A 20572-nucleotide genomic window follows, 5' to 3' on the forward strand; every position below is an offset into this window, starting at 1 on the left:
ATCTCTTTATGCGTTGGGAGTGTGTAAGAATCTAATGTACTTATTATATGACTGGCTCTATATAAATTCATTTTCATCATATCAATATCTCCATTTTTTAAGTTATGCGAAATGATCAAAATTATTTACTATAATTTAGGAGGGAGATAATATACATTTTTATCTTTCTAAAATGTTCAAATGAATGAGGCAAAATATATGATTTGATTTTTGTAAAATATACAACTCATTTTAACGTGTAAAATATGGAAATGTTAACCAGTTTCTCCGGACACTTTTTAAGCACCAAAAGTGGTAACATTTTATGAAAGTTTGCGTATTTATTGTATTAGAAATTGTAGTATTTACTTTTTTTTTAAAGAATAATTTTTTGTTAGGAATGCTTAAAGAGTACCCAAAGGCATTTGTTAACAAGACCATGTACAATATCGTTTTTCTAAATAAAAAAAAAACATTAATAGTTAATTAACAAATTAAATATAAATATTAGACGTATATCATAACTAATCATGGGTTTATTATTATTTTTTGGTTACAAATAATGGGTTTATTATAACAACAAAATTTGATTTTTTCAATTTTTTTTTTTTTTTTGGTACAAATTTGATTTTTTTTCACTTTTTTTTGAGTTTACCCAAGAGAATCCTTGCCAAAAGTGAAACATGGAGGAAAAATTCTGTGCCACAGTGAAAGAGTAGCAAACACACATTCATTCAATCAAGTACGACCGCATTTTTTGAGCAAATGATCTCTCTAGTACCACAAACCATCTGTTCAAACCAACGAATAACAAAACGCCACGCAACCATACTCCCCATACGCTTCACCCCACCGGAACACACCCTCTCTCTTCCCCTTCTCCAATTTCCAATTCCAAAGATCTGCAACACTCACTCACATTCTCTCATTTTCACATGCTTTCTCTATTCTCACCATGACGGAACCACCACCCGAATCAGCACCGTCCACTCCACCACCGCCTCCAACATCAACCACCGTGATCCATCCACGTCGCGAACCTTTCGAACACGGTCTATTACCGATCCCAAAACTCATCTTCTCCGATCCCGCACAAACCCTAATCTCATTCAAACACAAGCTTCTAGAATCCTCTTCGAACAACCGAGTCGGCTCCGTTGCGATTTCCGAGTCGCTTCAGATCTCCGTCGAACAAGCGAAGCTCGTTCTCGATACTCTCGCTTCGGTTCTTCCTTCGGAGTCTGATTCCGAATCTGATAGTGTTGATGTGAATGATCTCGTTTTGTTTCTATATGTTCAATCGTATAAAAGGCTTCTGCCACGGACGCATAAGGATTCCGCCGCTGTAGCGGATGTTTGGCCTTCTACTTCCGCTTTTGATGGATACTTGTCCGCTCTCTCGCCGCTACAGGTGAATGCAATTCTCCGTTTTCCGTTTCACTTATTTGATCGTTTTAACGCAATTGAAATTTCACGTGTCATGGAATAATGCATTGATTAATTCATGAAATTATAGACCATGTTATTGTGATTAGGATATTTGAATATGAATCATTGTATTGTATTCAACTTTTGAGTGGTTTTGTTGATTTGATGCTCTGAGAGTGTTGATTTTGTTTCAGGTGAATTTTCCATTTTCGTTCATCAATCCACTTTCATTTGTTGTTATGGAAAGATGCATTACTTAATTCATGTAATCATTGATTAATTTCTTGTGGTTAGGACAATTGAATGGGATTGGATTAGGATTTTGTAGCCTGCAATTTGAGTTACTAATTTGCTTGTAACAATGCTATCTTGTTTTTATAATGAGATGCTGACTATATTGTTTTGAGTATTTTTGTTGATTTGATGATCTGGAGTGTTGATTTTGTTTTAGTGATTTTCTTGCGGTTAGGATAATCGAATAGGAATCATTGGATTAGGTTTTTTTAGCAGGAATTTGAGTTACTAATTTGATTTGTTCGTAACAATGCTATTTTATTTATTTGTTGCGATGATTACGATTTTTTTCAAGTGATATTTTGTTTTTATTTGCTGATTTTGGTTTTGAATGGTTTGTTGTAATTGCAGCTTGTGAGGAGCAACAGTAAGCGGTTTACTCCGTCGCAGGCTGATGAAGAAGCACATCAGTTGTCTTATCTGCAAAAGCACTTGGCTAACATTGTGTCTCTTCTAGCAGAGCCTGTGGAGGGAGAAAGTGAAGAATCTCTGGTTTGTTTGTTTACTGTTTGGCTTCCACGAGTTCCTGACTTTGGCCGATTACTTTATGTTTTTAGTAATATCAATGCCATCAATATGTAAATAAAATTCGCTTATAATTCAGTAACTGCATTATATTCGTAATCTTTGGGGTCAATTCTTGCAATTTGTATGCTGTTTTGGTGAGATTCCATGCAAACCAAGAATAGATGTTGAAATTTGAATGTCATGCAAAGTAGTTTATTTATCATTGTTACGTGCTTTTTTTCTTTCTTTTTGGGGACAAGCACAACTGTTGCTTTTTAAGCTTTAGCTCTTGTGCTATGACCTCATTAAGATTTTGTTATTCAGGAATTATGAATTTTCTCCTCTTAGTCAGCGAATCCAATTTTCTAGCCTACAATCATGTAGCTTTTCAGAGGAAGGAAATTATAAGGAGCCTTTAGATTGATCTTGTGCTGTTTTTTCTTGAATACTGTTTCAGCAATTTATTTTCTATTCAGTCTTCAAATATTTATCTGTTTCTATTTTTGTTCTTAGTCCTACTATTATTTTGCTTATTTGATAGGTTTTAACCATGGATAGATTCGAGCACCTTGGTTTTCTATTTCAATATGGTGATAAAGGATCAGAGGGAAATTCTTTGAGTCAATCTTCTCCTTTTTTCGCAAACTCAGATCCTGACATGCCTGCCGTTCCCGTACCTGCTTCCCAAGTTCATGACTGGCTTCTACAGAACATAGCTTCTGCTTTGGAATATATTGCTGAACGGACTTCTTCAAAAGAAAATGGTCCAGTTAGTGTCTCTGATCAGGATGTTGCAATGACTGATGCATCCACTGTCCCAGTTAAGGTCTCAACAAGTGCTAGGGGTGCAAGTCTCATTGAAGGGATTTCTAAATCGTCATATGCGAAGCATGCGTCTGACATTAAAGGTTCCTCTGTTAAGGTATGTCCCTTATATTTGTCCTTTTCTGGTGTGTGTGTGCGTGTGTGCATGAAGTACAAAGAGTACTTAACCCACAAACCGGGAAAAGTACAATGGGTGCTCACCCTACAAAAAACAAACACCTTACATCAAACATTAAGACATAGAAGAGGGTTATCATACCATTCAAAATACATACAAGGCACCCTTTTTTTCCTGGTATATTATTGCTTAACTTTTAGATTATCTTAAATATATCATCGAAGCAATCGATACAAAGTGGGCTATTTACCCTTGATATTATTTTTCTTTTATGGCCACTAATAGATGCTGTTGTATTACATGTAGGCATCTGCTTTTAATTGTAAATGAGTAGCTATGATATCCAGATACTTGCTTTTGGATATTGTTCACATGCATTTTTCTTTTGAGAATTTTGAAATTTGGATCTGGTAGAGTTTGCCTGCTTTATTTCCGAACAAGTTATGTGCATATTGATTTAGGTTCATAGTGCAAATATCATTCAAACTACGAAATGCATGACCAGTCAGTAGCGGACATAATTTCTGCTATATCCTGCACAGATCTAGTTGTCACTATGCATTAAAGGCTTGTAGATTGTGTTCTGGTTAATCCTTTGGATTTGCAGAAGAAACCTACAGCAGACCCACATTGTGTTTGACCCGGACTTAGACCTTGGCATGACAGATATTTTATAGCATCAAGTCACCTTTTAAAGGAAAATCTCAACTTCCTTTTGAACATGGTTATTTGAAACAGATTTTAGATTTTAGACACATCCCTTCTTTAAAGCTTTGAAGATAGATGTTATACAATTAAAGCCTTAAAGGGTGAATTAGGGCAGAATGCATATATCTTTATTGTAATATTGCATAGCGGCATGGACACCTGACCCCAAAATCGCTAAAGTGGTATAGACGATTGCAGGATGGCTGCTATTGTGAAGATCAGAAATGGTATACATACTATACATATTTCTCAATACTATACATATATACTCAAAAATAGAAAAATACACAAAATTAAAGGGTAGCCACCAACTATACCTAATAATTATAACTAGCCTATATAATTTGTTGCTAACATTCAAAATAAGCATCCAATATAACTTAATTACCACTTCAAGTTCTAAAAGTATTCAAAATAACAAGTGAGTTTTGTAAATAGAATCTCTATCAGAGAGTCTATTGTGTCGGGTGATGGTTGGTCTTCACACATCATAGATTTGCAATGTCGAAAAACAGGGTTGAGAACCTAGAAACAAAGGAGAGAAAGGGTATAGAGCCTGAAAGTGACAGTCGCCGTCACAAACAGTCAATGTCGCCTGCAAATGCTTTTGCCGGAAACGATGAGTCACGGTGCTAGCTTTGTACCTCACAGTTGTTGTAGAAACAGAGAACAAAAACAAAGCGGCTCTTGTGTCTTTTTTTTTTTCCTTTTCCATGACTGAGTGGGAAGAGATGTAGGGAGACTTAATCTTAAATTCGGAAAAGACAAAACATCCCTTTAAATTTTTAAAATTGGATACATTGGAGGGTAAAAAAGAGCGCCACAAACCCTAACTATTTAGGGGATGCATTCACAAAATAGACAAATATAATCCATCAATATTGATGTTCCTTGAAGAGAGATGTCAAGTTTGATAATATTTGAACTTTTGTTCGAGTACCTCAGCACAGAACCAATATTCTTGTTCGTCTCTCAATTTGCTCGTTATGCATCTTATCTTGTGTTTTCTTGATATTATTCTCAATGTAGATTTGCTAATAAAAATATTTGGTCATTGCAGGTTCTAAATTGCCATGAATCTGCCATTTACATCTTAGCACCTTTGAGATACGCCACCATCTATGGATGTTCAGATGCCACAATAGTCATTGGAGCAGTTGGAAAGGTAACAGCTAGTAACTTTTTGTCTTATATTTAAATGCAGCATAATGAGTCTATACATAATTACATACACAAACAACAATATGGAATTTGTCTTCCTTCCAGAATGAGTAAAATAATATGCAATTATCTTATTTAATGGTCAGATGATATACAAGGAAGATGATGCTGTTAGAATACAGGAACAGTTAGGAATTAGAGGGAATAATTTGTATACAGAATAAGTAGTAATAGAGAGAGGCATTATGTACAGTTGGTATTGTGAGTGAGGAGAAACTCTTGGGTGAATTCCATTCCCGTTTCTTGTTCAATTTTGGTAATACACTATTGTTATTTTGATTCTTCCTATTTTAATTCAATTTCTTGGTTCTTAACAATGGGTCCGGTTTGTTATGATAATGTTCAGAGGGCTTTAAGCGAAAGAGATTTCTTATTCCTACATCTTTCTATTAGATACTGTCTTACCACTGCTAAGCGGCGGTGGAAACTTCACACAAATATCATGGTAACCCAAAAAAAGGATACTGTCTTACCAATGGCAATTGTAGTATAATTACGGTAATCGTAGCTTCCATTGTATGATGGCTTGATTGGACAGATTGTTTTTTCTCTTTCCATTTATTCATGCACTGCTGATAGGATAGTAAGAAGATACCCATGAGCGTAAGGAAATAAACATTAAGACTTTTAACAATATAAATATATTTTTATTTTAAATCCTCTTCACATATATGTGCATCTTATTATTTTCCTTGAATATAGAATATTAGTCTAGTCATGTATTGTGAATCCCATAGGAAGTGACAGAACTCTGATGAATAAAATGGATATGTTTATGCTGGCAAGGTTGGCATTAGTATTATGTGTGTTTGGCTTTTTAATAAGTTAGGTACATTTTTTATGCGCGCTCACACAAAAATATTACTTATGTACAGTATTTTCATCTTCTCTCGAAGTGTACATATCTCTTTATCTATGAAAACTCTTAAATTATGGTAAAGAGGTAAGTTAGTTCATGTTTAAATTAAGGGTCTCGCTAATGAGTGCCCCCGGGGCACTCTTTAAACTTTCCGAAATAAGCAATTATTCATTAAAAAAGTCATATTTTGATTTCCAATTCATTGAATACACCTCTTTTCATAAATAGTTATCACTTTTGGTTCTTAAAGAGTGCCCTCGTTAGCATTTCCCTTAAATTAATAATGGAAATAGAAGTTGTAGTTGGTTATCAATATGAAAGACTGTATGTTTAAATTAAGGGTAGTGTTAACTTGTGCCCTTAGGGCACATGTTAAGAAACCTAAAAGAAGAAATATTCTCTAAAATTTTGTGCATTCAATTCATTAATAAGTTAAAAATTAAATGTGTTGCTACAATTCATTTCCCTTAAATTAATAATGGAAATAGAAATCATGTTATCATAGGAGAGTTGGGGGTGGGGCATGGATAATAGAGAAGATTGGTTTCGGGGTAGTAGTAGGTCGCAGGACCCTCATAGTTCTTGAAGTGGTATTTTATACATAGTTGTCAAAGCGGAAACGCGGCGCGGCGCGGCCACCCCAAAAATTGACGCGGCGCGGTATGCGGGCGCGACTCGGGCGCTATTACATGACGCGGACACTAATATATTTAATATTAAAATACCATACTATACAAAAAATATACTAAAATACCTTAAATATTACTCAAAATTTATGAAGTATTCATAATTTGAAATCAAATAATATGAAAATTAAGAAAAATAATTAATAACCAATAGTATTAACTATTAAAATAATTTGTCGAAAAAATAACTATCAAAATATATATGAAGTAATATATTAAATATACAATTTTTTTTTGAAAGAATATCAAACATAAGGATCATTAAGGCTTCCTTCAAAAAATTAAGGCTAAAGACAATCAAATCATTTGAAAAAGAGAGTATAGTTAGGAAATTACCGTCAAAAATAAAATTCTTGGTAAAGATAAGCCTTAAAAACATTGTAACCAAAAAAAGCATTAAAAACATTAAAATAATATTAAGAATAGCAAGCAATTAGCTGGCACATTCATTGTATGACTTTTCAGCAAGCAATATGGGTCAACGAAATCATAAATAAGCATTTATTTTAATTTTTATAACCAATAATGAGGTGAAGTGAGATCTGAAATGAAGAGAAGAGAAGAGATGAAGTGTTGATCTGAGATGAAGAGGTGAAAGAGATGAGATGAAGTGTTGTTTTGCGATGGAATGAAGAGAAGAGAAGAGAAGAAGCGGCTGTGTTCTACGATGGAATGGATGAAAGAAAATAGGACTTTGAAAATGACAAAATTAACCCTTCTAACGTTACTTAAGTGAGGGATAATTTCGTAATTTCGTTCGACCTGGAAAAGCGGGCGATTTGACCCGCTACCGCTCCATGTAAAGCGGCCGCGAAACCCGGTTTTGGACCGCTTTTCCCTAACGCGCGATGCGGTCGCGATCTAACGCGCTAGGCTGTTTTCAGCCGCGATCGCGCCGCGTTAGGCCGCTATTGACAACAGAGATTTTATTCCATGCCGTATTTCCCTTTTCGTGAATCTGTACAATGTCACTGACTGTACCAATGTCTGGTTGATATCAGTTCTAGAGTTCATATGCAGACAGTTTATAAATGATATGGAATTACTTAACGTTCTAATTTAGAAGATATGATATTAATTACTCATTGTGTTAAAGGCCATGGTATACATTATGCATATGGTGTTCGCTATGTTGAGTAAGATTTGGTAACTAGGATGCATTTTAGCTGGTGCTTATTTGGAAGGAGAGAAGTTGACTCCACTTTTTCTTTGACAGGCTGTGAGAGTAGAACACTGTGAACGAGTTCATGTGATTGTAGCAGCTAAACGAATTTGTATTGCTAACTGCCGGGAATGTGTTTTCTTTTTGGGGGTGAACCAGCAACCCCTTATTGTCGGTGATAACCATAAGTTGCAGGTGAGCTTAATTTACCTTTTTTTGATATATGAAGTTGCTAGCCAGTTGTTATGAGATTCTAACCATAGAGTCTCTGATTATGTTTAGGGCTCATATGATGACACAAATGAAAATACGATATCATTATTTTGCGATGTATCTATGTGGCCTATCTTATATAACTCAGCACTGCAGAAGTGTTTAATACTGCTACTTTCTTGGTTGTAGAGATTATAAATTTATACCGTTTTGACTGTTTTTGGAAATTTAACCTTTTCTGGGTTGCTGCTGACATAATGTCTAGAGACTAGAGTATGTGTCAGATGTCTTGATTTCAATGCCATGATATCTTTTGATCATTTGGATGTCATCTGCTGTTATTACTAATTTATTAGTTACTGCAAATATTGGGAAAGTATTTATAAAATCACTAGTACAATCATATCACGTGATTGTAGCAACACATGAAATAAAATATTCGAATTGTAAGTTGGTCTGTTGGTGTGCTCTGATCTTGTTTGTGGATCATACTTGTAGGCATATGACATGTGCCTGAGCTTCTAGTATTTCGTTTATAGTACTGACTTGTTATAATGTATGTATATTTTTCTGTAAAGTCTCACTCTTCTCAAATGGATTCACTGTTTGGAAAATTTTCCCTCTTAATATTTACAGGTGGCTCCCTATAATACCTTTTACTCCCAGTTGGAGCAACATATGAATGAAGTTGGAGTTCTGCCCTCGGTGAATCGTTGGGATGAACCTATAGCATTGGGAATGGTTGATCCCCATGATTCACTATCTCATCCAGCGGGTGTCTCTGATGCTCAAGCTGAGTCTGCTGCTAGGGTGGACCCTGACCAGTTCACTAATTTTGTGGTATGAATGTCATTCTTTTATACTGACTTATTTATGTGGCAAGTTAAGACTTCTTTTTAGATAAAGTCACATTTACTGGATTCCAGTATGTTCACTATAGGAAAGAAGAATGTTTGAGGTCCATATTTCTTTCTAAAGTGTCTAGTCACATGCTCATTTTCTGTCCATATTGTTGTGCAGATTCCAAACTGGCTTGAAGGAGAGTCCACCGGTTCTACTAAAGACAACCCTTTCACATTACCAGAGGGTTATATGGCATCTCAGCAAAGAAATGTATGCTACAGTTTCGATTGATAAGTACATTGGCATTTGGATTTCTAAACTTTTTGGATTTATACTTTGTTTTGAATGAAATTCTATCTTCTCCACAGGAAAGAAATTTAGGAGAGATAAGGCAACTGTTACGTGAAGCACCTTTAGAAGAAAGTCGTAAACGAGAATTGTCATCTGCGCTTCATGTGTATTTCAAAGACTGGTTATATGGTAGCATTTTTTTCTTTCTTCTTTCTTAATTCCCTTTGATTCTAACATGTTCGACCTTCACATCTACAAGGAATTATCTAGCTTTGCATGTTAGATTTTGCATGTCCTTGAAAGTTGAAACTTGGAATTACTCTGTACCAACCTCTCTGTTTCTCTTGCAAATGTTGTGGAAATTTCTTTGGTACCTGTTATGCGGAACCTCCTACAATGGAACATCGTGGTACCTGTTTCTCTAGCAAATGTTTTGTGGAACCTCCTACATATCAAACATTGAATTCTATGTTGAGTTTCATTCAACAATCACAACTGTCAATAATATATTATTACAATTGAACAGGGGTACCATGGAGTAATCTATTTTTTATTGATATTGCATTACCTTCTGGATGAAAGTTTTTAACATCTCACATAACTCACGACTAATGATCTCTTTAAAGTCTTAATCAAGCGACCCTTTTTATTTTATCTTTTTTGATATCATATGTTTACTTAGCCATATTTTTGAACAAGAGTCAATGGTCATCGTTTCATTATTATCCAGTAACCCATAGCTTTTGATGGATTTAAGTTTTCTGTTCGTAAAGGAACCCCTCCCTGCATTTGGTTCTGCAGATTGATCGAGAGTTGCATTGCCCTTGATCAATCATATGTTCTCCATGTTTTTTATCATTGGAGGACATAAATTTCAGATATTTTACGGTTACACAATCTTTTTTTTTTTTTTCAATGCTAACAGATGATGCTAAAAATTTGTTTTCTACTGTGACAGCCTCTGGGAACATTCGTCAGCTTTACTATCTACAAGGAGATTAATCTTTGAATGACGATGCATTTGGCACAGCTAAAGATGGTACAGGACCAATGTTTTTGATTTTCTTTTTGAATTTCATTTTCATTTTCTCTTGCCAATTCTATTGGTTCCCTAGGTAGCCGAGATCAGATGACGTGAATTAGAATGCCCACCTATTTATGCCGTGAGATCACCGGTGCACAGAATAGAATGGAAAATACAGTTGCTAATCTGATTGTAATATTGTTTGTTTTTGTTTTGTGAAAATAATTACTGTAATATTTTGTTAGCATAAATTAATGGCCTTTGTGAAAAATTCCACATGCCAAGATCCAGTGTATTGAATGTCTTCCAACTTCGAGTTTCTCCGTTCAATTAAACCTTCCCGGAATTTCTGCTGTGTCATCTAGTTATGTAAATTTACTGTGTCCCATTAACATGGCTTTTTACCAAGTAGTAAGTATGGGTTAGAGATAACTTTAGCACAATAATAAATTTCTTTTCTCTGAATTTATCTTCTGTAATTTATACCCTGTCATTTTATGCTTATAGTCATAGATACTAAAGTTCTTGTCTTTCCATTTATGTTGAGGCGGAGAGGCAAATGGTGGTGAGAATTGTGTAAAAGTGAGATGGGACTGGCACCATTTTCGTTTGAGCTGTATTGACAAGTTCACGTGATCGACTGAGAAAACCATAACATAACACTATGTATGACGTAGTATAAATGAATAATTTTTACAACTTACTTGGATAGCAAAATAAAAGGGAAGTTTTGGCGCTGTAGTAAAGTTACAATATGACCGAAGGGTCATAAATTAAATTCCTGAAAATAACCTGGTGTAAAAAAAATAGAGTAAGGTTGCGTACAATAGACCAAAATGATGGGACTCTTTCTAAGATTCTATGTGTGTGGGAGCTATAGTGTACTGAGCTGCAATTTTGTTTTGTTTTTACTCGGATAGCAAAATAGACATAATGCACACGAGGGAGGTTGTGTACTTAAACTGATTCGAGTTGAGGGTTAAGGAGTTAAGAGGTGTTCAAATTTGGACAAAAGAATAAATATTGATCTAACTACTAACATTTGCTATTAAAAAAATAAAAGACATGATGCACATGAAACATTGTGATGAAACTGAGAATCATAGAAAACCTTTTCCTCTTTCTGTACTACTAGAAGGAAACCGGAAAATGGCTCTTCAAAGATGAAGACTATGTAACTGGTTCTTCAATACGGTACATGGAACACAACATAACATATTTTCCTAGCAACGCACTATGTTTGAAGTAATTAAATTTCCCTAGCAACGTACTATGTTTGAAGTAATCGACAAATAATTGACATCTTAAACACTTAAATGGGTGTAGACATTGCTTTGCATAATCTTTTACAAAAAAGACATTGTTTTGCTTAATGGAAAGTAAATTACTACCGTAGTGGGGTAGACAATCTAGTTTTGACCATGATAGCCATACTAACATTATCTCTTTCCATTCCATAACCTCATTCACATCACATGTTTTTACGTTCCTCAATTCTAGTCGTCCCACATTTCTATGTAACATGCATTATGTGAGGGGAAAACAATTATCAATGGAACTTTTAGTCTTAGCCTGCAGGGACCAGTTGGATCAGCTTCTCTGCTTGATCAGGAAAGAAGGTAATGAATAAATATGCACCTGAAAATTTCATAAAACAAAAATTCAATACAAGCAATCATCATGAAATTTTTAGTACAGAAGATATTGAAAAACTTACAAATAAGAACAGTTCCCAACACAGCTGAAATTTTTCCTTGGATTTGCACCAAACCAGCTTTGCCAGCGTTCTGCAACTCCGTCGAGCCAACAGATTCAAATGTCCCTGCAGAATGGATATCTTTTATTTTTAATTCTTATTCTTAAAAGATAAGCGGAAATTAAAAAATAAAATGAAATAAAATCAATGATTAACTAAACCTGGTTTCACAGTTTGAAGTCCAGATGTTATGCATGCTACATTTTGGAAACCAGCATCCTCTAACTTATTTGCTGCTGCAGCAGACCTTGACAAAGAATGAAAAATTAAATAAAATTAAATCTCTAAATTACTTATCAAGGCAACAACAAAAATTCAAGTTATTCAAATTCATAGGAATTTTATGCTTCTCATGGAAACTCAACTTATTTGCTAATGTGAACACAAATATCCTTACAGATTTACTATACAGAACACTATGTTGGTTACAAACTTCAAATTAGTAATTCCCACCCATACCTAAATTTCTCTGTGTTCTAGCCATGTATTACAGGATAGACCTTGACGGCGATGTTCCCTGATCAAGACCTGAAGTGTTTAGTTTTTGGGTAAATAGTAAATGTCTTTTTGTTCTCATCTAAGTCCTATGTATAGAGCATGCTGTTTCATCTCTCAGGATGTAATTGGAAGATATCTTGGATAACTTCCGACGTCCTCGTTATTGTGGATGCGTGTCTTTTGTGACCTTGACCAAGTAAACGCGCATATGTAACTATGTATCCCCACCTCAGGTATTTGGGTTGCGGGTATCATTCTCGGATATTGGGAGTAGGAGTCTCGTGTAACAGGGGTCAAGTTAGCAATGCAGTTATGAGTTATGACAGTTCACTATGTTCTTGAAATTAGTTTTTGACTATTGTGGAAACTGACATGACCTGAATTAGCTTATTTTATCTAAGAGCTACTATATCCCCTCGTATTATAACAATTGGCTTATTTTCTTCAATCAATAAACGGTAGCTCCATCATCCACCGCGAAGAATGCTTTTTGGATCTTTTATCCTACCACCATGAAGTCAGGTACTGCATCTGAAGTGTACTTAATGTCACAGATAGGAACATATTAAAGATAAAATTACAGAGCCATCGTCCCATGTTCATTGAGCACAATAGCGAGACTTTGACCATGCAGCCAAAGCAGCCCTCCGTGGTAGCATTCTCTCACACTCGTTTCGACAGCACTGAATCAATGATTATCATGATTATCCAAGGTATCAAGTATCACAATAGTTATCCTCATCCATTGCCTACATCCTGGTAATCCTACTATGTGTTTTACCTATTTGTCTCTTTTAGACTAGAGCATACAATCATGTTTATGGTAACTCTCTTTTACTTTCCCAATTCCCATGTTTCTCGATTCTCAATATTAGGTATTAGGTAGCACAGAACCTTTATCTATGTTTCTCTTTTTTAGACTGTACATAATGATTGGTGTAGGTCATGTTCAGAAAATGTAATTTTGCAAGCTAATCATATAAAGATTAAAGACTAACCAAACCAAACCAAAGCAGAGTTGGGATCTTCATGAAAGTTTGAGATATATAATTAGCAATCAGAAAGGGTAGGAAATCATAAACTAACCTCAATCCTTCCTGACATACAATCAAGAGTTTAGTTTCAGGCTGTATTTGACTCTTCACGGATTGTACGAAATCGGGGTTTGGCCTAGTGAATGGTATCCCAAAGAACAACCCAGAAAAATTATTGTGCACAGTCCTTAATAAGAATGTACCTACAGAAAATCAATGCAATGAAGCATTATAAAAAGTAAAATAAATGAATCCATATTTTAGTCCTGGAAGTTGTGGGGATGAAATAATTTTGTATCTAAAATCAACAAAATTTTAAGATGACTAAGGATTTTAAGTTCAAGACTTATTTAAAATGTTTGTTAATTTTAGAAAACTAATTTTCAAAACTAAAATAATGATTCACTGAATATAAAAATTAATAAATATGCATACTATAAATAATTTTGGAAGGAGAAATTCCATACCAGGATCATTGTCTGTATTTTCAACAAAAAGAGGAACATGATAACATGTTTTAATGTGTGCTCTTTCATATTGAGATTTGTCCCTCACATCAAGAACATTATATCCATCTACTTTTACAAGTTCCTTAGCATCATCAGCTGTTACAAACTTAATTTCTGCTTTTATTGTAAACTTCTTTCTCATTTTACATTGAGATACTAGCTTCCCTGGCATGCTCCTTGCATTGTGAGTTTTTACTACCAACCAACATCTCCCTAAGTTGCTGAAAACACAACCTTAATCACTCATAATCATGTTCAAACATTAACAACATAACTGTTTTACTAAAGTTTCATTGTTAATGAATATTCTAACACTCTAATCAATAAACATGTTACTATAGAAAATTCAAAGTTAAGATAAGGAGTTACCAGGAGGTGGAGAAAGCAGTCCCTGCCATTGTGAGAATGTGTGTTTGTCATTCTTATCTCTGTGAATTTGGCTTTCAAAAGCTTAACACACTTTAGCCAAATCTTGCATTTAGTGGGCCATGAAATTTGAGATCAGCAATGGATTTATGCCACGTGGCAAATATGATTCGAGGGGATATATTATACTCCTCCGTTTCAAAATGAGTGTCGCTTTAGTCAAAATAATTTGTTTCAAAATGAATGTCGCTTTACATTTTCAATACAACTTTAATTTTTTTCTTCCAACTTTACCTCAGTAAACACTCCAATTTTTCTCTCTCACATAATTTTCAATGCAACTTTAAATTTGTCTTGTTTCTATAAAGTAATGTTATTTTAGTAAAATTGATATGACGTTTGAGTAAAGTGTGTGCAACTTTATTTCATTCCTTAATCCGTGTACAATTGGCTAAAACGACACTGATTTTGAAACGGAGAGAGTTTTAGGTAACATAACCGCTTCATCGGTAAAACCATTAATACTAACGGTGACTGACTGACAGGTATCTAGTTCAACTCTATATTCAAGTGCAAAGCAGTGAACAATTAATATTTGTGTTTGGTTCTATGACAAAGATTGATCTTAAACTGATTCATGAACAAATTTAGTTGAATGTAAAAATCATATAATTTTACATCCAAACATATACATATATTTGAGTTGGACAAAAATTTGAGTGTAAAAATTATATATGAAGTCAAAAGCTATAATTTTAGCTTGAAATTTAAATCATTCCGAAGGTAACATCAATTATAACCAAACATACAATTAGACACACCACAATATTATTAGACGTTACAACTAATGAAATACTTTTAGTATAAAATCGAAATAAACTAATGTAGATTATTTAAAATAATCTTTTAAAAAAAATTATACCCAGATACCTCCTCCCAAATATACACCAAAAAGTGTCAAATAAAAAATAATGCACCGAAATACCCTATTTTTGCATGGTGTACCAAACCAAAATGCCTACAAGGCATGGAGAAGAAATGCTGACTTGAAAGCTAGAGGTAATTCTTGACTCTTAAGGAAATACTTCTACTATTTGGAGAACAGTTAAAAAAAACAAAAAAAAACAAAAATGATTTTTGTACAACCATTTGCTACAACTTTATTTTTCTTTCTTTTATTGATCAAAAACAATAGATATATATATATATATATATATAGAGAGAGAGAGAGAGAGAGAATAAGAAATAATGTGAGTATGAGATAGAGAGCTATCAATTTTTTTTCTTCATAAAATGGTTGTACATAGCATCTCTTCATCGAAAAAAATAAGGACATAACATAACTCATAATTGTGAGATGAACAAGTATCATAATTTTGGGACTTCCCAGAGATCCTACACTAAATTTGATCATCATATTTGACTAAGAGAAACAAAAAAAGTAAGATTGATACAAAAACTTCACCCAAATATTTAAAGCATTAGGTATATGGGTCATCTCACTTATACTTTACTGAAATTCTATTATGACATCCAATATAGAACTTTAACTAACACTTAACACATTAACATCTCTTAATCAAGTGTTTGATTCTCTACGTCTGTAATTATGTGACATAGTCGTATAAAGTCAAACAGAGGCACAACATGTTCAAAAATGTTGGTTGGTGATGGTCTCACAGAGGGATAGGTTTACGTTTCTTTCTCTTATGATAAGATAGAAAGGAAATTAGAAGAAAAAATGAAATATGAAAAGGGAATTTGAACATGAGAAAAGACAAGAAGAAACAATAAATATTGTGTGTTTTGTCCGTAGAGTATAGAGAATAATGTGAGTTGCTGGTAATTTATGGGGTTATTGAAGTAGTTGAAGATTTTTGGGTAATCAATTTTATCAAAAAAATTGACTAAATTAAAAAACGCTACATGATTTAAAATGTCCAATAAACATATATTTTTTAACTTAGCATAACACATTTGCAATTTTCCATTGTCACTTGTCATAAAAAGTCAAAAGTGAAGGACTTTAAAATAATAGAGGTAGAATGAAAAAAATTGTATGAAAAATAAATGACATCCAAAAACTAAATTTTTCAATAAAAAATTAAACAAATGACATTAAAAAAATAAAATAAAAAAGAAGTCATAATGTTGTTACTACCATGCTATTCTACATATAAGTTGATCACCACATTAGACTAGAGAAACCACATAAATGATATTGACACCACGTCTTCACCTTAAACCTTAAGGCATTATGTATACGTGTCATATCATTTATATATTGCTCAATTTGCATCCAATGTGGAACTTTAAGTCACACTTACACATCAACATCTCCCCCTCAAGTATGATACTCTTTGCATCTATGACTTACAATCAGGAACAACTCGTGCATCCCCAACAAAGTCGAACCAAACTAGGCTATCATCGTTGGGCAAAGAGCAATCCTCCGAGTGAGAATGATAGTGCATTTTCCCCAAATATTTTAAGGCATTAAAGTATATGAGTCTTCTCACTTATATGTTGCTCAATATTCACTCTTCTATATTGTGTTGGACTATAATTGACATTTGATATATCACAACATTTTATCTCTTAAGTATGTCTAATTTCTAGCCCATGCTTGACACGTGTGTCCATTTTTTCACGTATATACAATTTGTTGTAAAAGAGCTCATATTGCTTTCATTTTTTTTTTTTTAGAATTGCTTTCAAACTTACACATAGTCATTTCATAGCTAATTTAAAGGTTGCATATCTTAGAAAACCGTCATATCATTTTCAACATGTTTTCAAATACATTGTTTAAATTTATATCACAATCTATACAAAGCTTCTCAAAAAGAGAACTTTTTGTGATCTTCCCTTTCCTATTAACTATATGAACTCCAAGTGAATAGCTGAAAAATAATCTTAAAGGTTTTTTTTAAGATGCTAAAAGTTTAAAATATTATGATTCAACAATCATTTTTATGAATATGAAAGGCTTTAGATCCTCTCATTCCATTCATTCTTTGCATCTCTCACCTTCCATAATTTGTGTCCATTTTTCTCTAAAGTCTAGAGAGAAGATCAAGAAGGAGAGAGATAAATATATATTTAGAAATGATGTGTTTTTATTCATGTAATGATGTTTATGTTTTTGTTACAACCTTTTGTAGGTATTTTAAAATTTTTACCTAGAAAAAGTGCGATGTTTTATTAGTTGTAAAAACACACTTAAAAATATGTAGACGTTGGCATATGTTTTAGGGTTTTGCTAACAAGTAGGACCTAACAAGTAGGACACTTGTTAAAGATTAAAAAATAGAAATAATTTACAAGTTTTATGTACACTATTATAAGTTAGAATTTAATAGTCAAACATTCTAACTCTATTAAACGATTCACTTCATTCTTATTATAGATAGATTATATCATAAATGCCTCATAATCAAGTATTTTTGCAAACATGTGTTATATGTCCATTAAGAGGAAAAACTTCATCCTACCACTTTTTTTTTTACTATGATCTAAGTATTTTTATCAATTAGGATGTATCTATTTTCAAGCATTTCAATCATTATAATAGTGTACTTTCACCATAAAACTCAAGAGTTGATGTTACTCAAGTGTGAATTGAGTTTCTATCCTTCATGATCAAATAAATATCAGCTTGTATCACATCCCTATTGATGTATCAAAATTTAAACGTGTTCAACATCATACACCATATCCTTGTAAATCATTTCATCAAGTAATTGCAAAACTTTATTTTAACTTTTATAAAGTCTGAATATTCTATGAATCACATATACTTTTGAATTCTCATAGTTATGTCTATGAATTAACTTATAAACATGTTATAGTATTCGCCAAATAACTTAAATTTATGATGTTTTGTCAATCAAGTATATTATAATGATACACAAACTTTTTTTAACATTATACTTTGCTATTGAAAATTTCATGCATTCCAATTTGAAGTTCTACTTCTCTCTTATATATCAAAAACATTTTACACTAAACACATTAAATATACATAACAATAATAAAAATGATCATAGAATACTTGCATAACCAACTTTAAATAAAACACTTTAAAATTTATTTATGTTTTATTAAAATAAACATTTTCATAACATAACCAATATATGTATCATAAATTTAACAAATTTAAGTTTCACATATAAAATGTTATATGACTAATCCAAATAATAAAAAAAGAATAATACATAATAAACCAAAATCAGTAATATTTTTTATAACTTTTGTACATAAACATTTTCCAACATACAACAATTTAAAATATATTCAAATTACTTTTAAGCTAAACAAAAAATGCATGAGATAATCAATTATAATTTAATAACTTCTTGTACAAAACAACAATACCATCAAAATATGCTTCAATCTCTCACATATTCATATTCTCTTTTCACCCCTTTTTCACCATAGCTCGCAAGCGTAAAACTAGGTCAAAAACCAACACCTCCGATAATACCATGACAACCAATTCAGTTTACGGCGACGTCGTTACTGTCACTACCGGTTCATCTTTCTACAACACTAAAACTAGAAATGTATACTTTCTTTCAACACTAGAACGGCGTCATTGTGCAAGAAAGAAATCAAAAATTTAAAATTTTGTCTCTTATATTTCTCTCGTGCACAAGAAGAAATGTATACTTTCTTTCAAAAAATGTATACTTCTCTATTTTTCATGTCACTTTTGTTAGTATTTGACAATTTAACTACTCCATTTTTATGTTATTATAAAATATACAAGTATGTTAATATATTCATTTAAATAAATTCAAACTTTTTTTAAAATATATTAATAATGAACCATTAAATATTAATATCATTGATGTTGTTGCTACCTTATTTCAATATAATATTTTATCTTTCAAGAGAGTCAATTCACAACTGCCTCTTACAAGTGGATTTGATTCTTATAAGAAACTCATATATGAATTAACTTGCAAGCTCATTGTGTTTCTCATTGTTATACAACTTAATATATTTAAACTGCTTATTTAAAAATTTTTGGTTGTACCAATGCAAATAGACATTGATGGAAAACTTATTAACATCAAATTTATGATAAAGAGAGAAATTCAATTGTTGTAGCTAGTAAAATGTGAGTTGTTAAAATCTCATGTGGGTGCTATAGTTACTAAATTTTAATCAAATTATCCGGTGTTGGAAAAATTTATGAAAATAAGGTGAACCATCATCTTGCAATTCAAGTTATTAACTGATTATGCAAAAGAATTAAGAAAATACCATCTAAATCAAAACTTCATTATTTGACAACTCAAGATGTTGTGTTAAAAGCATTCCAAAATGGAGCATTAAAATTCAAGGAGTTTGTGGAAAAAGCTATGTCATGGATATAAACAAAAGAGAAATATTTGCACAATTGATATGAGAAGTCTTTGATCTCATATATGAGATTGATGGTAGATTTTTTTATGTACAATTGATATGTATGGAAATAAAATATGACACTTGATCGTAGAGTCAAGTCATTCTTCTTCTCGTGATCATAAATCAAATAGAGTTGTTAAAACACGATGAAAATTTCAATGGTTTAAGAAAATTGAGAATATATTGCATTTAATGTTCAAGGAAGTTCAAAACTCAAGTAGTGTGAAGTTCTTAGAGTTAGTATTCTCCAAGAATCACGAGGAACTTGGGAAAAAAGTAGTGACTGAACATAAAAGACAATAACTACAATTTTAGTTATTAACACCCTCATTATAAGCAATATGTTTTCTACAACGTTCAATAATTGAAAAGAAGATTTTTCTTTTTTTTGGTGTGGCAATCATAATTGCATTTATCGCACTAGCTACATTAAAACGAGATGTCACCAGTTTTTTGTCTCCAATATTCTTGTTGTCTGTCTTCAGTGATGTTCTTGTTCCACAACTAAAAGTTTACATTAAAATGGAAACATTAATCTTAGAATATGATTTTATTCATGAAGTATTATTTGTAAGTTTTACATATTTGCTAACTAGAAATGTGTGCACTTGCAAAAAGTTGCTTACACAATTGTAGATGTTGGTATGTGTTTTAAGAACATTTTTGTTATCAGCAAGTCAAATGTGACAATGTTTTACTTCATGTAAAAAATAATAACGTGAGTGATCATCCTATTTTCTAATGGTGGATCTTCTCATGTGTTTGGATGGGTCATGACCCACCCAAACCTAAAAAATAATAATTTTTAATAGGTATTTACAGATATTATAGTTTAA

The 20572-nt window shown here is 32.7% G+C and overlaps 2 protein-coding genes across 3 annotated transcripts; one reads left to right on the forward strand and one right to left on the reverse strand.

Moving 5' to 3' along the window:
* Positions 1 to 823: 823 nt before the first annotated feature.
* On the forward strand, positions 824 to 10518 carry LOC11441474 (TBCC domain-containing protein 1). 2 transcript variants are annotated; one of them, XM_024770055.2, is made up of 10 exons: positions 824 to 1390; positions 2053 to 2193; positions 2750 to 3130; positions 4920 to 5024; positions 7842 to 7982; positions 8637 to 8840; positions 9021 to 9113; positions 9212 to 9323; positions 10093 to 10173; positions 10250 to 10518. In XM_024770055.2, the coding sequence occupies exons 1-9, from the start codon at positions 935 to 937 to the stop codon at positions 10134 to 10136; spliced, it is 1677 nt and encodes a 558-aa protein (XP_024625823.1). In that variant the 5' UTR covers positions 824 to 934; the 3' UTR covers positions 10137 to 10173; positions 10250 to 10518. The 2 variants fall into 2 exon arrangements, with proteins under 2 accessions (XP_024625823.1, XP_039684056.1); XM_039828122.1 differs by having other exon boundaries at positions 825 to 1390; positions 10093 to 10518.
* A 922-nt stretch (positions 10519 to 11440) lies between these two features.
* Positions 11441 to 14455, reverse strand: LOC11440441 (rhodanese-like domain-containing protein 9, chloroplastic). Its single transcript, XM_003625177.4, has 6 exons — positions 14325 to 14455; positions 13914 to 14176; positions 13499 to 13649; positions 12076 to 12161; positions 11876 to 11980; positions 11441 to 11796 (listed from the first exon to the last, which is right to left on the reverse strand). Exons 1-6 carry the CDS (start codon positions 14351 to 14353, stop codon positions 11726 to 11728), a joined length of 705 nt encoding a protein of 234 aa, XP_003625225.1. The 5' UTR covers positions 14354 to 14455; the 3' UTR covers positions 11441 to 11725.
* Positions 14456 to 20572: the final 6117 nt, after the last annotated feature.

The sequence above is a fragment of the Medicago truncatula genome, chromosome 7 (assembly GCF_003473485.1).
Source record: "Medicago truncatula cultivar Jemalong A17 chromosome 7, MtrunA17r5.0-ANR, whole genome shotgun sequence".
Classification (NCBI taxonomy): domain Eukaryota; kingdom Viridiplantae; phylum Streptophyta; class Magnoliopsida; order Fabales; family Fabaceae; genus Medicago; species Medicago truncatula.